A 21,266-nucleotide genomic window follows, 5' to 3' on the forward strand; every position below is an offset into this window, starting at 1 on the left:
AAATGTGCAAACATACTGGCATGCCATGACTCTCTTGTCTTCATGCTGATTCCCTCACTTACACCATTTGTATACATTTTGTATGTGTACACACTGATCCCCAATCCTACCACAAGGACCCTAATTCAATCTACCAGGTAGTCTAAATGATCAATCTATCAATTTCAGGAGAAACTGTATTCTCATATGTACATTGTACATTGATGTACAGCTGTACAGTGCTAACATAGCCATCTTCACAGGCCTGCATTTGAAACGGCATGCAAAATGTAATTCTCTAAATTACAGGTACAGGGTATACAATGTTTTATATGAGTACAGCTGTAACGCTTATGTACAATGTACTTTGAAAGATGTCAAAACAAAATTGTTGGCCTGCATTCCAAATGTAACAAACACACAAAAAAAGTAGATAACAAGTACAGCTATTTTGTAAACATTACAAAGGTGAACAAGTGCTCATAAAATGATGATTGCTTTCAATATTCCCCTACTTCAAATAAACTGGGAAGATGAAGAGTTCACTTGTGACCATTATCTTAAATTTTATTTAGCTGATGTCAAGGGAATCGACAACGCTGGCACAATGCCATCAGTATCAGCATGTACAGTGTAGAGAATGGCAAGGCTCAAAGAAAATATAGCAGGTACTTGTACATATACCCACAGACTTTTTATGGCATGATTTTGCAGTGGGCCTTGAAATGAACTACAAGTTGTAGTTGCCCGCGCTAAGGCAAAGTGCTCCATATAAACAAGGTCCACATGCGTGACACGTGAGTCATGTTGAGCAGGATGGGTAAGATTCTAATTCAGGCTCAGTCCACATTATTATTAATAGTGGCATCTTCCGTGACACAGGCCCCAATATGAAGGCAGAGGCCTGCATACAGCTGTACATGTACACTTATCTGGGCCAGTTAATGCCACTGGACTACGGACTCAGTTTTATAAACATGTTGAGGTCAAATTCCATGATCAAAATATGTCTTGGCACAAGACTTTTCTTCATTGAAGATGTTAGTTGTTACGAGTGTATTAGTCTAAGGCAGATGACTGTAAATGTCAAGTAGGCCTTCGACTACGTACTACGTACCCACGTTATTATTTGTGCCTGTGTGTGTGTGTGTGTGTGTGTGTTTCTAATCTTGGCCTACATTCTGTACTGTTAGCTACAATTACAAAATATATGTACATAATATGTACACACTGTACAATACAATTGTAGCTACTGTACATACATGTACAGTACATGTGTATTCTTTATGAAAGTTTACCCTTGATTGAAAAGCGTTGCATACGCAATGTAAAAAGAAATCGATACAAGTCTTGAAAGAGAACATATAGGGGAGCAGGCTGCATCTTCTGCACAAATAAAGTGTTTCCAATTTTTGTTTGATCATTTGATTGTATGAGATAATGGTGCCCATCAAGCATATTGGTGTCACTCCCACTAGGGGAGTAACACTAGATACTAACTGTCAAAGCCTGTATTTTGCTGACTTTTATGGTTGTCAACAAGCATTGAGAGAGACAGGGTCTTGAATCAACACAACACTTCCTGTCACCTCTGGCCATTTCTGTGTATAAATGAGGAACAACGCTATTTTCACCTGGCCTTTGAACAATCACTCCTCCATACCCACTAAAGTCTGTAAAGAAGTCTTCGACAAAAGAATCCAGGGTCTATTGTGTAGCCATAAGGCTTGCAGTCATAGAAAAGGATGATACGATTATGTAATCAGCCCAAAACAGGCAGACATAAAAGGGTACCCTGTACCATTCTAATGGGTTGCGCTTAGCGTGGTACTTCCGCAGTGTCAGTGCATCTAGCTCACCTCGTGCCTTTAAATGTGCACCAAGAGAGTACGAGCTCTAGTCACTGACCTTCCTAAGCTTTGATTCTCCATTCGGTTCAAGATGTGGAAGCTCATAAATGCACTAGTGCCTAGAAAGCGAGCCAGCAAGCAAGCAAACCACAGCAGACAAGAAACATCATGACTAATAATTACACACACATCATTATATATGCCGCGTATCTTACTACAAGACTGTATAGAGGACGTAAAGTAGGTCTGGCATGGTGATGCTTTCATTTTATACAAGGAGAGAAGGACTATTAGAATACACTGTACACTAAGTTTAACTTGTTATTTCTGTGCCCACTCAAAATTTCATATTCGGATGTCATTGTCTCACCTTTGAATCAGAGTTTGGGTATCGTTCTTGTTCAAAAACTCTGTCCATCACACATAGATTAATAAATTGTGTGTGTGTGTATTTGTGCATGTGTGTGTTTATGTGTCTTTCTTGTTTGTTTCACATAAAAGGGTAATTCCAAGACTTCAGGTTTTAAGACAGAAACCATGTACATTGTAAACAGATATCTAATGATGTCTCCGATAACTGTGTGTACACACTACATTTGTATGACACATGGATTGTGACCATGTTATACTTATACATCATATGTATACATCAGTAGCTGATATACATGTAATTGACAAATGTACCAAACTTGTAATTTTACTGAAATGGCAAGCAATTTACATTCCCTGAAGTGTCACTATTGTACTGTATGTGTATACAACCAGATGTATCCATGTGTATAGAAAGCAGGATCATAGTGATGACTGTAAGACTTGGTAAGTATCGGAATGACTCCTGATTAAATGTACTCATCTGAGGAATTAAGAGTAATTGGTAATGACCTACAATTGTAATTTGCACACTGTATGATTTCCGTTTGTTTTATTCTCATTCTTAAACAACATGTAATGTCTCTCCATGTCTATCCATCATGATACAAAAAAGAACACCAGTGGCAGCTTGGTGAATTTACTGGACACCGCATGTTATGCTGGTATTCAGCTCTAGTTTTGCACAAAGGTTTGTTTTAAACAAACAAACAAACAAATACATTGTATACTATGAAGGAATGATAACAGTACACTGTAAGTCACTAAAATGAATAAGGTGCCTTCTTATTCAATTCAAATTCTGTCTCCTTCAATCTGAAGATCTACTAAACATGATTTGTGCTTGTATCTCAGGTGTAAAGTGTGTACATGTATATTGTGAGTACAGTTGTAAATACTATGAGTGTATGAGTGTGTCTGTACGGCAAGGCACGAGATCAGAATTCACATTCTCTAGCACTCACTTGACCTCTGCAGAAAACAATGCCATGGTCGAGCAACTGGGTTGTATTTTGTACAGAGCGTATTGCTTGTATAAAATATATGCGAATTTCACCTTTTCACTAAATTTTATAACAGTTTCACTATTGACATACAATATGCAGGTACAACATACATACACATACACTGTGTACATTCATGTATACATGTACATGTTTGTACAGTGTACAAGGTATAACTATAAGGCTCTTCTTAGATACTCTTCTTAGAGAACATATAATGTATGTGTACAACATACCTTCATGAGGGCAAATAAGTCATGTAATGTATTTTTGTTTACATGGTCAAGATATTAGACAAGTGTTACAGCAATCCCAAAGAAACTTCAGAAAGACTTCCATACATCCACCACACCCTCCTCCCCCCCCCCCCACCACCACACAATAGTATTTTTGTCATTGAACCACTCCACCCAACTCTCCCTTGTCTGCTTACACTACAGTACATTTGTAAGCACAGACGCATGCAGGACACACATTTGGCATGTGGTGAGGTATTGATATTGAGGGGACGTACTTGTAGTTGTACATGGAATGCTTGCCGAAATTTCAGAGTTACTATTTAACAGAAGACAAAAACTTCGAGTGTCCCATAATATAGAATCCAATTGCAGATGAGGGGTGCTTTGAAATTCATGCTGTCGCATACCACTTTTCCCTTTTGTGTCAACTTCTTCCAACACAATTAATGATTTCAAGTTTGGTACCCGTGCTGGTGTACGTTTTGTAAGTGCTACTGTATCTCAATGCTAGCACCAGCAATAATCCGGAACTTGTACATTTGTAATCAGTCTGTAGCTGGTTAACCTAAAAATTGTGACATACTTTGTACATGTAGGTACGTTGTACACTTTGTAGGTCTGATGGCTATAGTAGTGTTGGGTCTGGTGCTGAATGTCATCTGCTGAACTGAACTCCGCTCTTAGTCTTCTTGCTGACAATTCCTAATGCTTTGTTTTTTCACCTAGTGGCAAACACCAGCCCTGATAAATCATAAAATTTGATTCCATGCTGGTGTTAGTGTTGCCTCTACAATAACTGTATGTTCAAGACCCAACTTCAAGTCTATGGATGCACATCATCCCCAGTCACTTGTACATGTGTATGTGCATAGCCTATGCTGGAAAACAATGCAACAGTCACATGTAGAAAGTATGGTACATTAACTTAGACATGGCCACATTAAAATCTATGCCTGGCTGCAAAATTAAGAATTATGGACATGTCAGGACATTTGTGACATTGCAATTCTTCTTTATAATAAATATCATCCATTTCAGTGATTTTGAGTCTGCATTCTTTTATATTTTGATTTGAGCAAAATGCAATTAAGTGGAGTTTTTTTCTTTTGTCAATTTCTGCCCAACTTTGCAGCGTGTGCAGGCAACAGCAGTGTTGAGGATTGATAAGTTTGATCAATATCGCTTGCATTTAGTAATCTGATCGTCAGTGACAGTGTTCTGGAGCTTGATTTGAGTCAGTTAAAGGCACATAGACCCAGTGGTTTAGTCGAATGCGTACGCAGGCGCACGGCACAAGTTTCCTTCAGAGACCTATGCTATCAACTCCTCTTTGTGACCCATTTCCACGAGTCCAAAGAAGTCTGATCCACTGTAGTCAGTGGTCCGATCACAGTTCGATTCATGATTCAGCTGATGATGACAGCTTTAGTAAACTTCTTCTGCGACGTCATAGTAAGAAGCGCACACCCTGGCATCACTACAGACTGCGTGACGTGCAGAAGACATCGAAGGCAACGTTACCTAGCAACACCTACACACTTTACTCTTGATGACGGCTCAACTTCAGCAATCTTCGTATCATGCTAGCAGTGATCAGCAGTATCATCCAACAGCGCCCAAGCACAAGCACGTCTGCACCTATAACTTGAAATTACTGTGAAATCAAATAATACATGTAAATTTATAGGCCAATTCTCAGCATGAAACTTTCGCAATATTGGAGCCGATGGCCTTTTTCGTGGGATGAAACTTTTGCGAATCGTTGACTAGCATTCAAATGATGCACTGTATAGTACAGTCTCTAGAGACTAGACAAAAACTTTTGTGTTTCACTTTCTTGGCTCCTCACAAAATTCACGAAGTCTCATGCATGCAAAAATTTCTAACATAACTTGTCAGTTTTAAATTTATGTGGTTACAAATCTTACCAACTGCAGGTGCATCATAAGAATCTCCGAGTAAAATCTCTGGGGCAGAATATGCTAGACTTCCACATGATGTTTCTAGCTTTTCACCTGGCCTGAAGCAATTACTGAATCCAAAGTCTGTCAATTTCACCACTCCTTGTTTCTTGAAAAATATCACATTCTCTGGCTTCAAATCTCGATGGACAACTCGCCGTTTGTGGCAGTATGAAATGGCCTCGACAATTTGGCGAAAGTAAGTTCTTGCTAACTCCTCGTCAAGTCCATTTTCATGCTGCATAATGTAATCATACATATCTCCGCCATCTCCTAATTCGAGAATTAGGTACAATTTCGTCTGTGTGTCGATGACTTCATAGAGACGGACTACGTTTGGATGTTGCACTAGTTTCATGCATTTTACCTCCTGGAACAAGTGAGCTCGCGACACCTCATCTAGCTTGAGTTTATCGATGACTTTCACCGCTACCTTTTCACCCGTAAAGATGTGCCGGGCGAGCTTGACAATGGCAAAGTGCCCCCGTCCCAACGTCTCCTCCAGGTCGTACAGGCCGACGATTTTCGCGTCATGATTGTGCTTGAAATATGCCCCACTCATGGTGCGGGAAAGAAGATTGAAAGCGTCAAGATAGGATCTTACCTATCTGCTGTTTAAGACATACTTCTGCTTCCTCTCCTCCCTGAAAATATGCAATATTTATACTAGCACGGTCTGAAATACGAAACAGTTGACCTCAGCCGGTTCCCCCACCGTATACAATACTACACACCCGTCAGGTTTTCGGGTTTCGCTATCAACTTATCTTCGATCCTTCACCAGCACGTCGTAGAATCTACATCCATTGATAGCATACAGCTAGCTAGCCAGCCGCAGATGCGATGCCGTATCGTCTAGCTACGGCTACCGTACCGATTTACCGGCTCCTAACAGAACCTCCATAACATAGACTACATGCACACACAGCCAGCTTTCCCCTTTTCAGTACAGTCAGTGCGGCGAGATAGAATCAACATAATAAAACTACGGAACATATCGATCGTTTCTTTTATTGGTGGATGGGCTAACAAGTGCGGTGTACCGCCCAATCAGAGTCATTCTTACAAAACCTTTTGGAAAAGTCGTCTTGAGAGGGCAGCATACAAATAGGTAGAAACAAACTTGTCCAATGTCAATAATACATGTATTTTTGATGAAGGTGTTGATGATAATTGTGAATAATGTCTTTATGATTCTACAGCACATAGTAAAGAAAGTAATTAGTTTCCAGGCTTTATTTTGCCTTCTGTATTTTCAACATGAATCTCTTCCAAAAATGTAGTTGATGAATTGTTGAATGATATTACTGATCTCATAGATTGGACAGGCCAGCTTGGATCTAAGGCTGGGGTGGTATTCTGAACACCGTTTTATCTCTGTTGTAACTTCTGTTGTAACTTGTGTTGTAAGTCTGTGAGTTACAACACCGCTAAAACAGTCGTAAATCGGTATTCTGAGAACCGTTTTAACGGTGTTGTAAGTCCTAGAAGCCGCACCCACCCAAATAATCATATCCAATAGGAAATTTTGTTAGAAGTAGCATCAAAGACGTTTTAACCAATAAGATTTCTCCCTTGGGCAAATGCGCCTTGATTAACTCTGCGCGTTTTAACAAGCGCTCATTCTCTGGCGTGCGCACAAATAGGACAATGGCATGCGCAGGTAAAGAGAGCCAGAGATAAATAAAGTTACAACAGAAGCTTGATCATTATGCCTTCTTTCCAGTTTTGACGTATAGTTGGTTCGGTACGGGGATTCGAAAAACTATCTCAAATTGAGACTTTTTATTTGAAATTTTGTTCAAAAAATAATAAGATTTTTGGCGTTCGTGAGAGGAATCCGAATTTCATGGTTTATGGGGAACTATAAAAATTATGTACGCTTCATAGGCCCTTGCAATGCCTTGTTATTATTATCATTACTACTATCATTAAATATCATTAGTATTATTATTATCATTATTATTACTAATATTATCATTATCATTATTTTGGCACAGGATTGTCCATTAGAGGGATATAGGAAATTATCATGCTTATTGTGTTTTGTTAACTATTAATTGTATGTTAAGGGCACTCACAGCATTCAGAAGATTAACTGACTTCTTGATATTTGTGAAAAATGTAATATCCGATGTCAGCTTTTTCAAATTTCTCGTAGAACAAGCACTTACGAAATATTTTTGAAACACCCAAAGGTATTGAAAATGAATTCTCATTGGTGAAGATAGTGAGATCACGTAAAAAGAAAAAAATGTTTAATATTTTGAAAGATGAATGATCATAAACGGTACCATACATAGAGTTTAATGACTTTTACTTCTTTATATCCAGTATCAATTAAGTATAATTCAGAGGAAACTTTCTAAAAGAGGGTCTTTGGCATGGTATATAGGAAGTTTTGTATTTATGAGTTTGTGTTTTCGTGCTTGAAACAAACTGCCGACGGTGCCGGTAACCTTTCTGTTCATTTGTTTGTGTTTTTATCTATTCTTATGTGCATATTATGCTACGCGAATGTACTTGCAATGTTACTGTTACCAAATTTTGTATTGTGGAATGAGTTTACATTTTGTCAAACTGCTTTTATCTTTTCCCTTTCTATACATACATTGTTTTCATTTTTTTGTATATCTTTTTTTATTTTGAACTCGCGTACCACAATGTTGAGTTAATGAATTGTCTCACTATCTAACATATGTTAAAACGAAAGTTACAACAGAGTTAAAACACCTTCCACCCTGTTTTATCTCAGAAGCATAAATTTGCACGGATCATGACTTACAACATTAGATAAAACAGTTTTCAGAATACCGTGTAATCTAATGGGTGTTCAGGTTTGCGCCCAGTTGTACGCGCGTGCACATACCCTAAGACAATGGTATGCGCAGGCAAAGAGTGCGCAAGATAAAACACAAGTTACAACAGAAGTTACAACAGAAGTTACAACAGAGATAAAACGGTGTTCAGAATACCGATTTGTTACAACAGACTTACAACAGAGATAAAACGGTCTCAGAATACCACCCCTGGAAAATAGATGATTTTGATATACTGTATGATGTGGCTTCATGATGGAACTTGAATGTACTTCACCAGAATGATTGTCAAGAACATGGAGACTACTGATACTCTTGATTTTGTGTCACAGCATAAATCCTCACATAATGTTACCAGTACCAATAATTATGATTTGAGACTAATCCAGCTGTGTAAAAATCATGACCTGTGAATTTCAAATGGTAGATCGACTGCCCTGTCTTATAAAACTTGTGACAGAAATCAATCAATCAAAAATCTCTTGAAGGCTGCAATCAATCGCAACCTGTGATTGATTGATTGCAGTTCTCCGTCTTAATTTCAATCATAACTTTTTTATAAGATGGATTTGCATTCAATCATAAAGTTGCTATTGATTTGAATCAATCACAAGTCTTTATAAGACGGGGCCAGGTTTGGAAGATATGGAAGATATACTTATAAAAACATCTCTGTTGTATATTGTTTATGTAACCCAAAATGCTGGCTTTCTTTTTTAAAACTTGATGTACTTGTAACACATTTTGATATTACCCTGTCTGACAAATATATAGGCCTACCAATAACCCCACCTTCATTAAACAACACTAATTTTGTATTAGCCACACCAGCTGATACTCAAATGCATGGCAGAATGTAATTGACATACATACAAATGGTACAATAGAAAGAAAAAAATCTTATGCATAACCTTGCCTAACCCATAAGAAAGCCAATAAGATAATTATTTCATAATAATATGAATTTAGATCAGATAAGAAATGGGAATGAATGAATGAATGAATGAATGAATATAGAAATCATAATCTGAGATTGACTAACTTGTTTTGAATCCAGAGTATTCTGAGTCATGAGATATAAAATCTATTACTGAAAAAAAAATGTTTGCAAAACCTACCAACTTTGCTGGTTGTTTGAGAAATAGTTAATGAGAAATACTGTACACGTAGTTCTATCTCCGCTTGTTTTTTTTTTTTTTTTTTTATCATCGCTACTGTAATATACATACCTGTATCAGTATGCACTCATTGGAATGCCTTTTTTGTCACGCCATGATTTCTTCCCTTGAAAAGAAGTTTAAGAGTCAAACTAAAACAATGGGGCATACAAATGAAATTGAATTTCTTAATCTTTTCACTGTGTGTATGGTAGATGTGAGTTGTAATGTCATAGGGAGAGTCAGCAAAAGTTAATGCATACAAAAGTTTCACATAATCAAGAGGGGCAGAGAAAGAGAAGGGAAGAAGAGACCAAAAGATATCAAGTGTCTTGAATTGTTGAACTTTGTAACCCCATGACCTTATAAATGCTAAGTAGAAAATAATTCTGAATAATGATTAAACAAACAACAAAGAGAACTTTTTGTCAGCCTTTAATTTTGAATACTGTTCTAAAAAATTATTGTGAGATACATGTACATGAAGAGTTTGTTCGCAAAAAACTATAAGTCCATATTTCCCAAATAGAGATATTTGCGATTAAAGGTCAAGAAAAATAAAGAGAATAATAAGAAAATTTTTACTTCTTTTGACCATAACTTCAAAAATGTATCTTTATATGAAGTGACCAATATATCATTTAAAAGGTATTATTTTTATGATATAGACCATACTTCAAAATCTTCAAAAATGGACTTATCAGTTTTTGCGAACAAATTCTTCACATGTTTATCTTTCACTTGTGCATGCAGGATGATAGTGGTAATCTTACATTTGGGTGAAAAAGAGGAAAATGAGGATTGTTTAGGACCCACTCTGATGTGGTCTGAATGTACAAGTGTAGAATTTCATTCTAGAGAAAACTGTTTCACCTGCTATGATTGGCAGTGGCTAGCTTCTCTTCAGATGAGAAGTGTTTACATTGCTATATACATCTTGTTGAATATATATACATATATCCTGTTGAATCATACTCGTATCCAGCAACACGCACCTGTGAAACAATATCTCATTCACATGTTCTCTGTGTCTGAGGACTTTGAGCAGGGGAATTTAAAAAAAAAGGACAATATTTTTGACGTTTTCCTCTCAATCTCAAGATACTTGACCGCTTTCCTATGGCCTCTTGGGAGTCTAGCACATTTTGTCTGAAGCCTGCCGTGCATATTGTATCTAGTAATGAGACATACATTATTTTTGGAGTTGCTTTAAAATTTCCTCTTCATGATAAAAAATTTTCAAATGACAAGGGTCATTTCATTACATGGGATACTCTGTACCCAAGTGGATAGATAAGACTATATTATATGTACACTGTATGTACTTATGTCGTGATTAAAGGGAATGGCTAGTAACCGATCAGTGGGAATCAGTGGGAATGCTGGGGGATGATTGCTCCAATTCTTGTGGGATTCATTTAAGAGTACATTATATATCTACTGTTGTGTGAAATTTATTTGCTTCATAACAGTCTCATATTCAAGTAATGTGCAGATTACTGTAAAGGTGGATATTTACGCGCGACTAATTTTTCGCACTTGGCCGGGTAAGAAGAGTTTCGCGTGGTTTTAATTCTGCGGAATCAAGACATCACGCACAGAAACGTATGGCAAGTAAAAATATTTGCGTGCTTTTATTTTCGCGCTAGTTTCTGATTGCGCGGAATGCGTGAAAATTTCAACACCGCGAAAATTTCCACTTTTACAGATGCCCCGTCACTGACCAGGCACGCTAACCTGGAAACATTAAACTGCATATTACTTGAATATGAGACCATTCTGAAGCAAATAATTTTCACACAATAGATATATAATGTACTCTTAAATGAATCCCACAAGGATTGGAACAATCATCCTCCAGCATTCCCACTGATTCCCACTGATCAGTTACTTGCCATCCCCTTTAACATTGGCCATGTCTATTTCCGTGGATTGTTAGGCAATTGGATTTGTAAAGTCTGTTCGCTGGTATTTGTTCATAACTGATACATTTGCTTGAATTTAATTTAGTGGAGATCAAGTTATTTATCTTACGGCAAAAATGATGTTTGATTTGTGTGATGACAAGCTTATTCAACTGCTAACCATGAAAAACTTTAACCTGGAGAAATATCACACCATAACTGCACTAGCTGCTACTTTACACTCACACAGAATCAATCAGCCACAACATCACAGCAGAACTGTCCACAAAAACAAAAGAATTAAACATCAGGAGTACACATTTTGTACAAATTTATTTTCTATGTATAAAAGAAAAACATATGTCCATCATCAACAAATTTTCAGCAGATGTGCACGATCTGAAAAATGTGCAAATTCACTGACATCATACTGTACACTAATTTCTGGGTTTTTTTTTTTTATATAAATACTGTATATACACACATCAGAGACATTCTTGGGATTGCCTGGCTCAATGGATGTAAAAGGCATGAGAAGTTCCATCAAGGTAGTGCAGGTTTAGATCCAGCCTGATTTTATGTCTTTCATGTATATTTAATTCAATGGAGGGGGTTGGTTGATCTATGGAAAGTTTGAATACAGAAGGTTCCAAACTTAAAAGAAAAACACCTGTTACACAAAGTGCATACATGGTAAACCTTGCTATGCTTTGCATTCATTGCCTGAAATCAATACTCCTTTTGTCACCAAGTATTCACCATTCCCAAGAATGTTGTTCTTTTCACAACCACTGAACATGACCGCTTTAAGTACTGCTATTAACACATTCGATTGATTCCACTCCGCACGCAAAGGGCATACAAAGAAACTAGTTACCATTCCCACTGCCCCCGTCTCAGCAGTCATACAGAAGTAAATCTACAGGGTCACCACATTTTTTAGGTCAATATGTTTTGAAGGAAAACATTCTGCTCCTACAGAGCGGAGCATGTCTGAAATCACATATGCTGGGACCAGCATATAATCGAGATACTCTCATTAGAAGGCAGGTTCCCATCTTCACATTCTTTTCTGCACTGACAAAAAGACAGTAACCATTTAATATTCAAGGTAATATGAATACAAATTATGAAGAAAAATATCCTAACATTTGACTGGCATCATGTCAACCTTGTTTACCCTGGGTCTGGATTAAAGCCAAAACATAGTTCTCAGAGGGGCTAAAAACTCATCTTCCATCATTTGGAATTTGCATCCAATACACCGAAAGGGTCTACCAAGAAACTTACCTGGCCAATGCAATTAGCCAGGATGATGAGTTGTTTTGGAGTATTTTGAGATCAAAAGTGAAGAATAATTTTGATCGTAGTACACAACTTTTATTCCAGAAAAGCCCTCACCGTTAACCCCACATTCAGCATTGTCGAAAGGTAGAACATGATGTGATGATCAATCGTGCCCTTACAAACATATTTTTCAACAAGCTGCATGCGATCTTCTCTAGCACAGAAGATCGATGGGTATCCTGTAGCCCTATTTGTCGATTACTGATAATTGATTATGAAAAATTAAGTAGTAACCACAATAGGGAAAGCTCTGAGATTGTGGACTTCTGGCGAACCTTTTTGGCTAATATTTTGCATTTCATCAATCCCAAACTGAATCGTTTTATTACGTTATTTCACACATTTCTTATGCATAAGTGTACATTTGATAGCAATAATCAACAGTTCTCCTAGCATACGAAAACTATGTTTTGGCTTTAAGTTTGCAAAGACCCACAATGTTATGCCACTGACATTCTCTCTACATATAACTCAAAATCTCAACAGAAATATTCTCATTTCAACAGCTTGAAATTGATGGGTAAATGTTTTTCAGTGACTTCCATTAATTCATTCCAAACATTCATTTAATAACAATGGCACTTCAACTTCTGAAATGAATCAATGATTTCAACAGAAGCTACTATGTGAAAAAGCTGGATGATAAATTATATCAGGAAAACAAGGAAACAAACAGTAGCCATATAAGAGAGGTCATATCTCATGATTACGTTAACAGGCACTTTTTGACTGCATTTCACCAGGCTTGAAAGTATTTGCTTATTTGCTTGCTGAAAAATAACAACAAAACAAACACACAAGACGATGGTGGGCATTTGGAGGTGCCTCTTACACCTTGATCAATTGGACTTGCAACAATACATTTTAATACACAGGCAAGCATTTCAAACAATCCTCTGAGTTTGCCTCCATTGTCATGACTGAACGCTCAAAGTCTTGACTGCTGAGCTTGGGACAGGAAAGACGGAAAAACACTGAAGCATCCAGAACATGACTCTTTACCTTCAAACCTTCAGTCCAGAAAAGATCCTTTCTGATTTTCACAATTTTTAACAAGAAACTTCCTCATTAAAAAGTTCTCTGGAATATGATTTGCTTCAGCCGTCTGACACCAACTGCCACAGATGTGCCATTCCATCCTACATGATCACTTCATAGTTTCACTCATGATTTCATTGAGCTTCCAACCACTGCTAGATGTCTGTTGGTCATTGTGATCGGGGGAAATCCCTCAGGCTTCGAGTACCACATACAAAATTTCACCAAACTGGGACAGAATTGTCAGTGACCGTATCACTCAGAAGGCAAATCTTGTCCTGATGTCCTCCAGCTTTTTAGATACCTGCAAGAAATAAATGATATGAAACCCATTACAACCTAGTTCAGAGTAAGCTGAAGAAAACTTTTGGAAGAAAGCACAAACATATCTCGGAGAGTTAATCTACATCAATCACAAGGAGGGGACAAAAAGGACAAAATAAAAAAGAATTGAAATGGAATAATAGATTAGCCCATGAAGTCCATTTCACATAGTATCTTCTTCTTTTTTTTTTTTGACAAGATAACAGAGAAATCATAGTGTATGAAGGAATTGTATCCAACCACATGGACATGAAATTTAGTTGACTTTATTTCCAGCATATTTCAATAAGTACAATCTGTTTCGTATGAAATGTAACGCAACTAATAATATTAAGAAACATAGGCTCAAAGTTCTGGCAAAACTGTGATATTCTACCCACTTTCCAAACAATAATTCAGGGAATATGATAGAAGTTTTCATATTGTATAATGTCATAACATGACAGGGTGTTGGCCAACAAGATTGGGGCCAAACTATATTTCAAGGGTTCAAAACTAATTTAGCAACTTATGCCACAAACACGAAGTACACTTTTTCTTTTCTTTTTTTCAAAACACGTTTACCTGAGCTGAAATATCATGTTGCCACACAAAGTAACAGATTCATCATATTTTCAGAACATTTGGGAGAGTGGTCAGTTTGGTACACTTACAATGGTCAAATAGAGCATGGCATGTTGGGGCTCATCCATTGAAAATGTCATACATGTAGCTAAATCTCTACCTTGTATTTGGACATTCATTATCGACGAACTGACCATTGAGGGCAATCATTTCTTTTCAAACTTTGAAATGGCAACAATGTCATATCTTTTGGTATCATGTCCGATGTATGTAAACATTAACTAGACAACAACTTGAAACAATCTCCATACTCCATCACTACCCACACTTTTATGTAGTAACATGAAACCATGGGGGGGGGGGGGGGGGGGGGAGGAGGTTGACCTCCATGTCCATGCTATGCAACGTGATGAAAGAATGTTACTGGTACTGCAGACACGCTGGTGCTTGCACCACACAGAGTGGTCTAGGTTTCATGAAACCTTGCACGGGGCTCTTGGTGTGCACTGCCAGTAAGTATATTCATGGTCAGTATTCCCCTCAACTACTAGTATTACACACATACACACACAAAGGCACACACACATTCACACAATATCATAAAACAAACAACAAAAACTATACAAACCAAATTATTGCATCACTCATCATTCAGCATGACCTTATTTTCGTGAACTTATTCTTTGCAGCATGCTTGCTTTATCAAATGCAATGATACTTGATCTCCGCACCCTTGCCTTTGTCTTGCAAATGAAGCATACTCACGGATGCTAACTTTGTATACACCACTGCAGTAATCTGAGGGCTGAAAGAGGTGAAGTTTTGGTGGAAAAACAGTATTTCTGCCTTTCCTGCAACAGACATGTATGCCAATACAATAGGGACAAAAGAGTATTTTGAAAAGAAAAAAAAACAGTATAAAATACTGCAAAAAAAGTTTACAGTTGGTATATCTGCATACTATATCTTTGACTCCTCTGAAGCAAACAATTGTGCATTTGTACCGCCCAGTAGAATGCCTACCTCACTTGGATTCCTATCCAGCTCCTCGGCCACGCTTCTCTGTTTGGAAAGGTCCATTGAGTTGTACTGCTCACACAGGTCACCATCAATCACATTCTGTGTGGGATGTAGTAGAAAATGATGCACAAATCCTCATTATATTTGAATACACACGGCAAATGGCAATGACTTCAAGGGGAATTTGTTCTTCATAAATTTTACTTCAGTTCAGCAACACTTCATATATATCCAGCACATTTCCAATGCAAGTCTTGCAACACCATTACTTTCTAATTCACTCACTACATTATGCATTCAAACTTCTTTGGTATGTTCATATTTCTTTCAATAAAGAATGGGGAACATCCCCCCCCCCCCCCCCCAACTCTGCACAAGATGAATATGAAATATAAAACACACATTCTCAATCAATACAAGTTGTACAGAACCAAGAAACTATTCTATTGTAAAGGGGATCAATTTACCATGACCCCCGCTCCACATCTACAGTAAATGAGCACATGATCTAAGGGGCTAGAGTGTGAAAGTATCTCATGGAAGATCAGTTATTACAGGAGAGCATCTCACCTTCACGGGGGTAGTAGTAGGAGCGGTAAGACAGGTGGTCTCTACCACAGAGGGGAGGGAATTCTGACCTCATGTGCATCTCCAGGTGCTGAAAGAAGTCATGATCCTGTAGAGAAATAATACCAAATGGATGTAAGCAACAACTGGAAATGGCACTAATCTTTGAAATAAGCACTGCTTTGCAAATAACACAGGAGTATACACATACAATGTACCAAGTACACTTTAACTGACTGTGATTGCTTATTCTATTCTGACATCGGGACAAGATATCATGTGTGGGAGTCTTCAGACAGAAAAAAAAAAGTCATGCAAAGGCAAATGTTACAGCCAGAGCCACTGCAAGGTAGCTGAAGAAATTTTGGAGATGGGATGGAGGGAGGCCTGGTAGCCCTTCAAGGGTCAACACTTCCTCTGCTTTGTTGGTCAGACGGCACACTGAATTAGCTGGCTTGTTTCCATCATTACTCAGTACAAATGCCTCAGATCAACTAATGGTCGATGAATTTGATCTGAGCTCGCTATCTCAACTTTCACTTCAGTTAAGTTTGGGGGGAGATGAAGCCAGCACCTATGAAAAAAAGTTTGGCGACTTACAGCAACTTTGTGAATGATGTATGACACATTGTGGCAGCCGAGCACCTTTGAATGTTTCTACAGACAAATGGTGCTAAATAAATGCTGTTTCATCATCATCATCATCATCATCATCAACATGCAAGGGTAATGTACAGACAGTGAAATGACCACAGGTTCATACCTCATGTGAGGTGAAGGGCACCAGAACACCGATAGCCCCAGAGAGCGTGGTGTACACCACCGACTCGGAGCCTCCAGGGATCAGGGTGGCCTTCTGCAGGGAGAGAACCGTCTCTCCAATAAAGAAGCTGGAGATGACGTCCGTCTTCTGGGAGGCCCCATTCAGCAGGCCTCGGTCCCAAAGGGCCTTCACGCCTGTTGGGTCCTCATCAACATTGTCATTGACACTCGTGGGTAGACGCAGCTAGAGAAGGGGCACCCAGAGAAAAATGCAGAATACCATTACATATACAGTATAGCAATGAACACATAATGTTATTTCACCGATACTACAACATTTGTCTGATAGAGCAAAATATCCTTCTTTTCTCCCTTTAATCAGGTTACCTTACATTCTGTCTGATGTTACTGATGTGCAAGGTTCTGAGGAACCAAACTTGAGACGGAGCATTGTACAAAGGATAGACATAAATGAATATCATTCTCGTTATGGCATCCTCAGTGGCAACTAGAGGGCAAAGAAGTGTGCTAATAGCCAGGAATGTGTGCTAACCAAAGCTCTAAAAAAAAGTATGTTCAGCTCTATGGTAAAGAGTCTGTGCAGCAGAGGTCCTCTTGCCAGAATACTGTATACGCCATATATTTAGCGAGTCTAAATTTTCGCGAATCGCGACTTCCCGATGATTTCGCAAGTGGTTAAATTCGGGATGGCGCAGCACACTACTGAATGGAGAAATGTATACATGCACGTCACATTCATATCAGGATTAGAGTCAATATTTTTGCTTGTCTTTAATTTCGCGAATAGCACCCGACTCGCGAAATTCGCAAAAATAAAAACCTCGCGAAATATTCGCTGTATACAGTAAATTGATATGAATATAGTATACAAGATCACTATGGCAGTGCCTACACATGACTACTATCTCTGGAAGCAAAATAAGCTGAAATCAAAGACATTACCATCACATGTACAAAGGATGAAAAATATTGCATAGTTGACATACATTCACCGAGGCTGGTGATGGCAGTTATCTTACATACTACGCTACTACTAACTCAAATTCAAGTAAAGAATACTATGCCCTACACAGTAGAAGCATATGAACAAAACAATCATGAGGCAGCAAAGAAGATCCTAAGTCTTACCGAGTTTAAGCCAGTCACTCAGGAAGAAAACTCATTACAACACTACGACTGCTCACTGAATGTTTGCCATCCTCGAAACATATTTCAAATACCATACAGAGTGGAGCCTACTCACCACTGAGACACTGCCAAATTTGTCTGCACACATGATGGTGTCGTGGTCCAGCATGCAGGTGGCCGTTATCCAGCGGGGGTTAGAGTCATCGGCAAAGATGACCATCTGGTTCTCGGGCCGCTTGTACTTGAGGAAGTGGAGGCTCTCCTGGACGTCGCTTATCACGATGCGGTTGCCAGATGACAGGATGTTGGTAATGAAGTTTGGAATGTGCTGGACATACACAATGGGAAAAATTGTGAGGAAAAAGGTTTCTAGTACAGGAACAGTAGAACAATCAAAATCTTGAAAACCAATGAAATGTAAAATGTTGGAATGTAACAAACGTTGTCTTTGATTTCATTTAGATCAGACACCAAAGGATTGCTTAAAAAGAACAATAATGTCACAAAAAGTTTTTGCCAATATATGATTATTCATGCATACCTTCTTAATTCACTGCACACTAAGCATAGCTTTCATGATGAGTACTGATAAATATTTTATAACACTCAGCCCGAGCATTCTATGTGCATTGTTATTTCAAGGGGACATGCTATCTTGTTACAGAAAGTGGACTAGTTTCACGACAAACTTCAAGTAACAGTAGCACAATGATAATAAAACAAGTGTTTGCTACATCAAGCTTGTAAGGTAAGACAAGTTTTCAACTTAACAGGCACTTACACAACTTGTAATATGAGACTGTCAATCTTTATGGAGATATTTCTTACACTTTGTGCACAAAGCATGACCACACTTTTTCACGTGCAGGAAAGCATATTTCTACAGCTTACAGCTTAGGATTAGTACTACACTGCATTGATATGGGTACAACAAGACTGCAGTGGGTGTCTTTCTTTGCCATTGTTAGCTGTATATTCATTTTTTTTTCAAAGGTGGAGGAGAGATTTGTTAAAGGGAGTCAGATGTCCATTAGTGAGTACAATCTGAATGCTGACTTGATGGATCAGATCTGTGCATGCGATTTCACAACACGGTTAATTCACTTCAGTCGAAGCGCGAGTATACATGCATTCATCACATCCAGCTTTCATTCAGACAGAGCTCTACTGTGCAATGGACAAGCCTCTCTGGTGGGACGGAACAGCAGCTTCACGTGGTTGGACACCAACGCTCACCTTGTTTTCACACTTCCGGAGAAGTTTCTTCTTGCCGAGGTCATACACTCTGAGAAGCCTGCCGATGCCGATGAGTACTTTCCCTTGGAATGAACATATTGCAGAAGGGACATCATCTACAGGCGTCTGCAGCAAACACATATTTGAATAAATGGGACAATCAAAAGTTTTGTTTGCCACAAAACAATATATCTATGACAGTGGACCAAAGCACACGGTAAAACCAGCGTCTCAATACACAGTAGACAGTCCCTGTTCAGCTAGTCATGTGTTAAGATGTGTCATTCTATGACACTTCCCAGAATTGCATCAAGTCCATCAAAGTACAAGCCTGTTTTACTTGACATATGGTCATTTGTTACACTTGACTACAAAGCATTGTTGAAGGGAATGAGGTGTAGCTGATTTCAGAGCTTTCTCAGAACACACCATCAACACAATATCTTTTTTGAATATTCTTACGACACACATATACTTAAAGGGACCTCAAGACCAAACAACTGTAACATAATATGCACATAATCTGTCATGTTTCATTCAAGAAGTGCATACACTTCACATTTGTACTCTTTGTTGAAATTTATTATTGAGACATAACTTAAAACAGACAGACAGGCAGACAGACAGGACAGTGCTAAGACAAAACGAACCTTGTGAAGTAGCTCCAGTTTGGCTCCTTCCTCTTTGACAAGGTACGTGTGTATGGATCCCCCTGAACACGTCCTGGGGCTGAGGGTGACGTCTTTAGCTGTGCCAACCAGCACATGTGTCTCCCCCTCTCTGTTGGCAAACTTTACCACTGCCAGGCTGGTAGACAGAGGATAAAAGAACAGAATAATTGGAGCTACAGATACAATTGAAAGATTGCGATGACCTATATTTACCAGTTCAGACCTTCTTTACGCAACATTGCTGATCATGTCTTCATGTCCAGTTTGTAATGATTAATATACTGACTGTTGTATTTATTTTCAACATATAGTAACTATCATATCATATCATATCAAATCAATGGCAGGTAAGTCTTGTGTATTCTAAGTTTGTTTGCAGTTATGATACATTCCTGGCAAAATTAGAAATATGCACAAAGCTCTTACGGAAGAAGATACAAAATTTTGTGAATGAATGCAAGATTTGGACTGGTAAAAAAAAAAAAAAAATGCTCTCCTATTAAAAATTTGATATATTCACATTACCATTTAAGTCTCCACTTCATACCCTTTGTGAAACTAATTCAAAGAGATGTATCACTTCCATCAAATTATTCTAGAGTTATTATGATTAAGGAGATAAGATTTATCAGAAATACTTGGGAATTATCACTTTTAGCAGATTTGAGTGAAACAAAATCAAGTACAAACCTATGTAAGAGCTCTAAAGAGATAATATTATTGCCTTGTCTAACTATATATGTTATTGTGACTAATAATTGCTCCATGGAAACAGGTGAAACTTTGAAATTCTGCAAACTTGTCTGATTTCGATGAAACTTGACTGTCTACCTGGCTTCATTTAAAGTCAAACTTGAGTATGCAGTAGAATTCCCTTTGCATCAAGACATCATCAAGCACACAATCCCTCCAGGCAAAGGAAGCGGGCTCACTCTCTCAGCCCTAGGCCTCACCTGTACGCCGCCTCGTTCTGCTCCAGCTCCACCAGGTCCAGAGTCTGGCCCTGCACGGGGTTCAGGACCCGGACGTTGGAGGCCCACATGCCAGCTCCCGCCTTGGGGGAGCTGAAGGTCGACTCTGGCAGCTCCTCATGGAGAAAAGCCTCTGCCATCTCCGCAGCTAGCTCCTTCTCCTCCTCCCCTGCTGCATCAACCATTTCCTGACATGGGGGGAGGAAATAATGTCTTGAGCATTACTTACACTGAAACACACTAGAGTAACTGCGTCAGTAAGCGGCCGTGCAGCCGTTCGCGGCAGGTACAACATACACGGTAATATACAGCTAAACACAGCATTGCACTGTTAC

At 38.5% G+C, this 21,266-nt stretch overlaps 2 protein-coding genes across 2 annotated transcripts in view; both read right to left on the bottom strand.

Annotated features, from left to right (window-relative positions):
- Positions 1 to 5,273: 5,273 nt before the first annotated feature.
- Positions 5,274 to 6,340, bottom strand: LOC139712391 (SNF-related serine/threonine-protein kinase-like). The gene has a single exon (XM_071624216.1). It carries the CDS (start codon positions 5,962 to 5,964, stop codon positions 5,296 to 5,298), a length of 669 nt encoding a protein of 222 aa, XP_071480317.1. The 5' UTR covers positions 5,965 to 6,340; the 3' UTR covers positions 5,274 to 5,295.
- A 5,313-nt stretch (positions 6,341 to 11,653) lies between these two features.
- LOC139712392 (splicing factor 3B subunit 3-like) overlaps positions 11,654 to 21,266 on the bottom strand; it is a 30,168-nt gene continuing 20,555 nt past the window's right edge. Inside the window, 8 exon segments of the mRNA XM_071624217.1 lie at positions 11,654 to 13,971; positions 15,579 to 15,709; positions 16,146 to 16,251; positions 16,906 to 17,148; positions 18,169 to 18,381; positions 19,290 to 19,415; positions 19,940 to 20,096; positions 20,914 to 21,119. Of these exon segments, the coding sequence (XP_071480318.1) occupies positions 13,927 to 13,971; positions 15,579 to 15,709; positions 16,146 to 16,251; positions 16,906 to 17,148; positions 18,169 to 18,381; positions 19,290 to 19,415; positions 19,940 to 20,096; positions 20,914 to 21,119 (1,227 nt within the window). The 3' untranslated portion in view covers positions 11,654 to 13,926.

Source organism: Diadema antillarum, unplaced genomic scaffold, assembly GCF_040938485.1.
Source record: "Diadema antillarum isolate AM-2024a unplaced genomic scaffold, OU_Dant_1.0 seq00001800_RagTag, whole genome shotgun sequence".
NCBI lineage: Eukaryota > Metazoa > Echinodermata > Echinoidea > Diadematoida > Diadematidae > Diadema > Diadema antillarum.

Coding starts and splice junctions, on each gene's coding strand:
- LOC139712391 (XM_071624216.1), bottom strand. CDS start 5,964: ATGAGTGGGGCATATTTCAAGCACAATCATGACGCGAAAATCGTCGGC.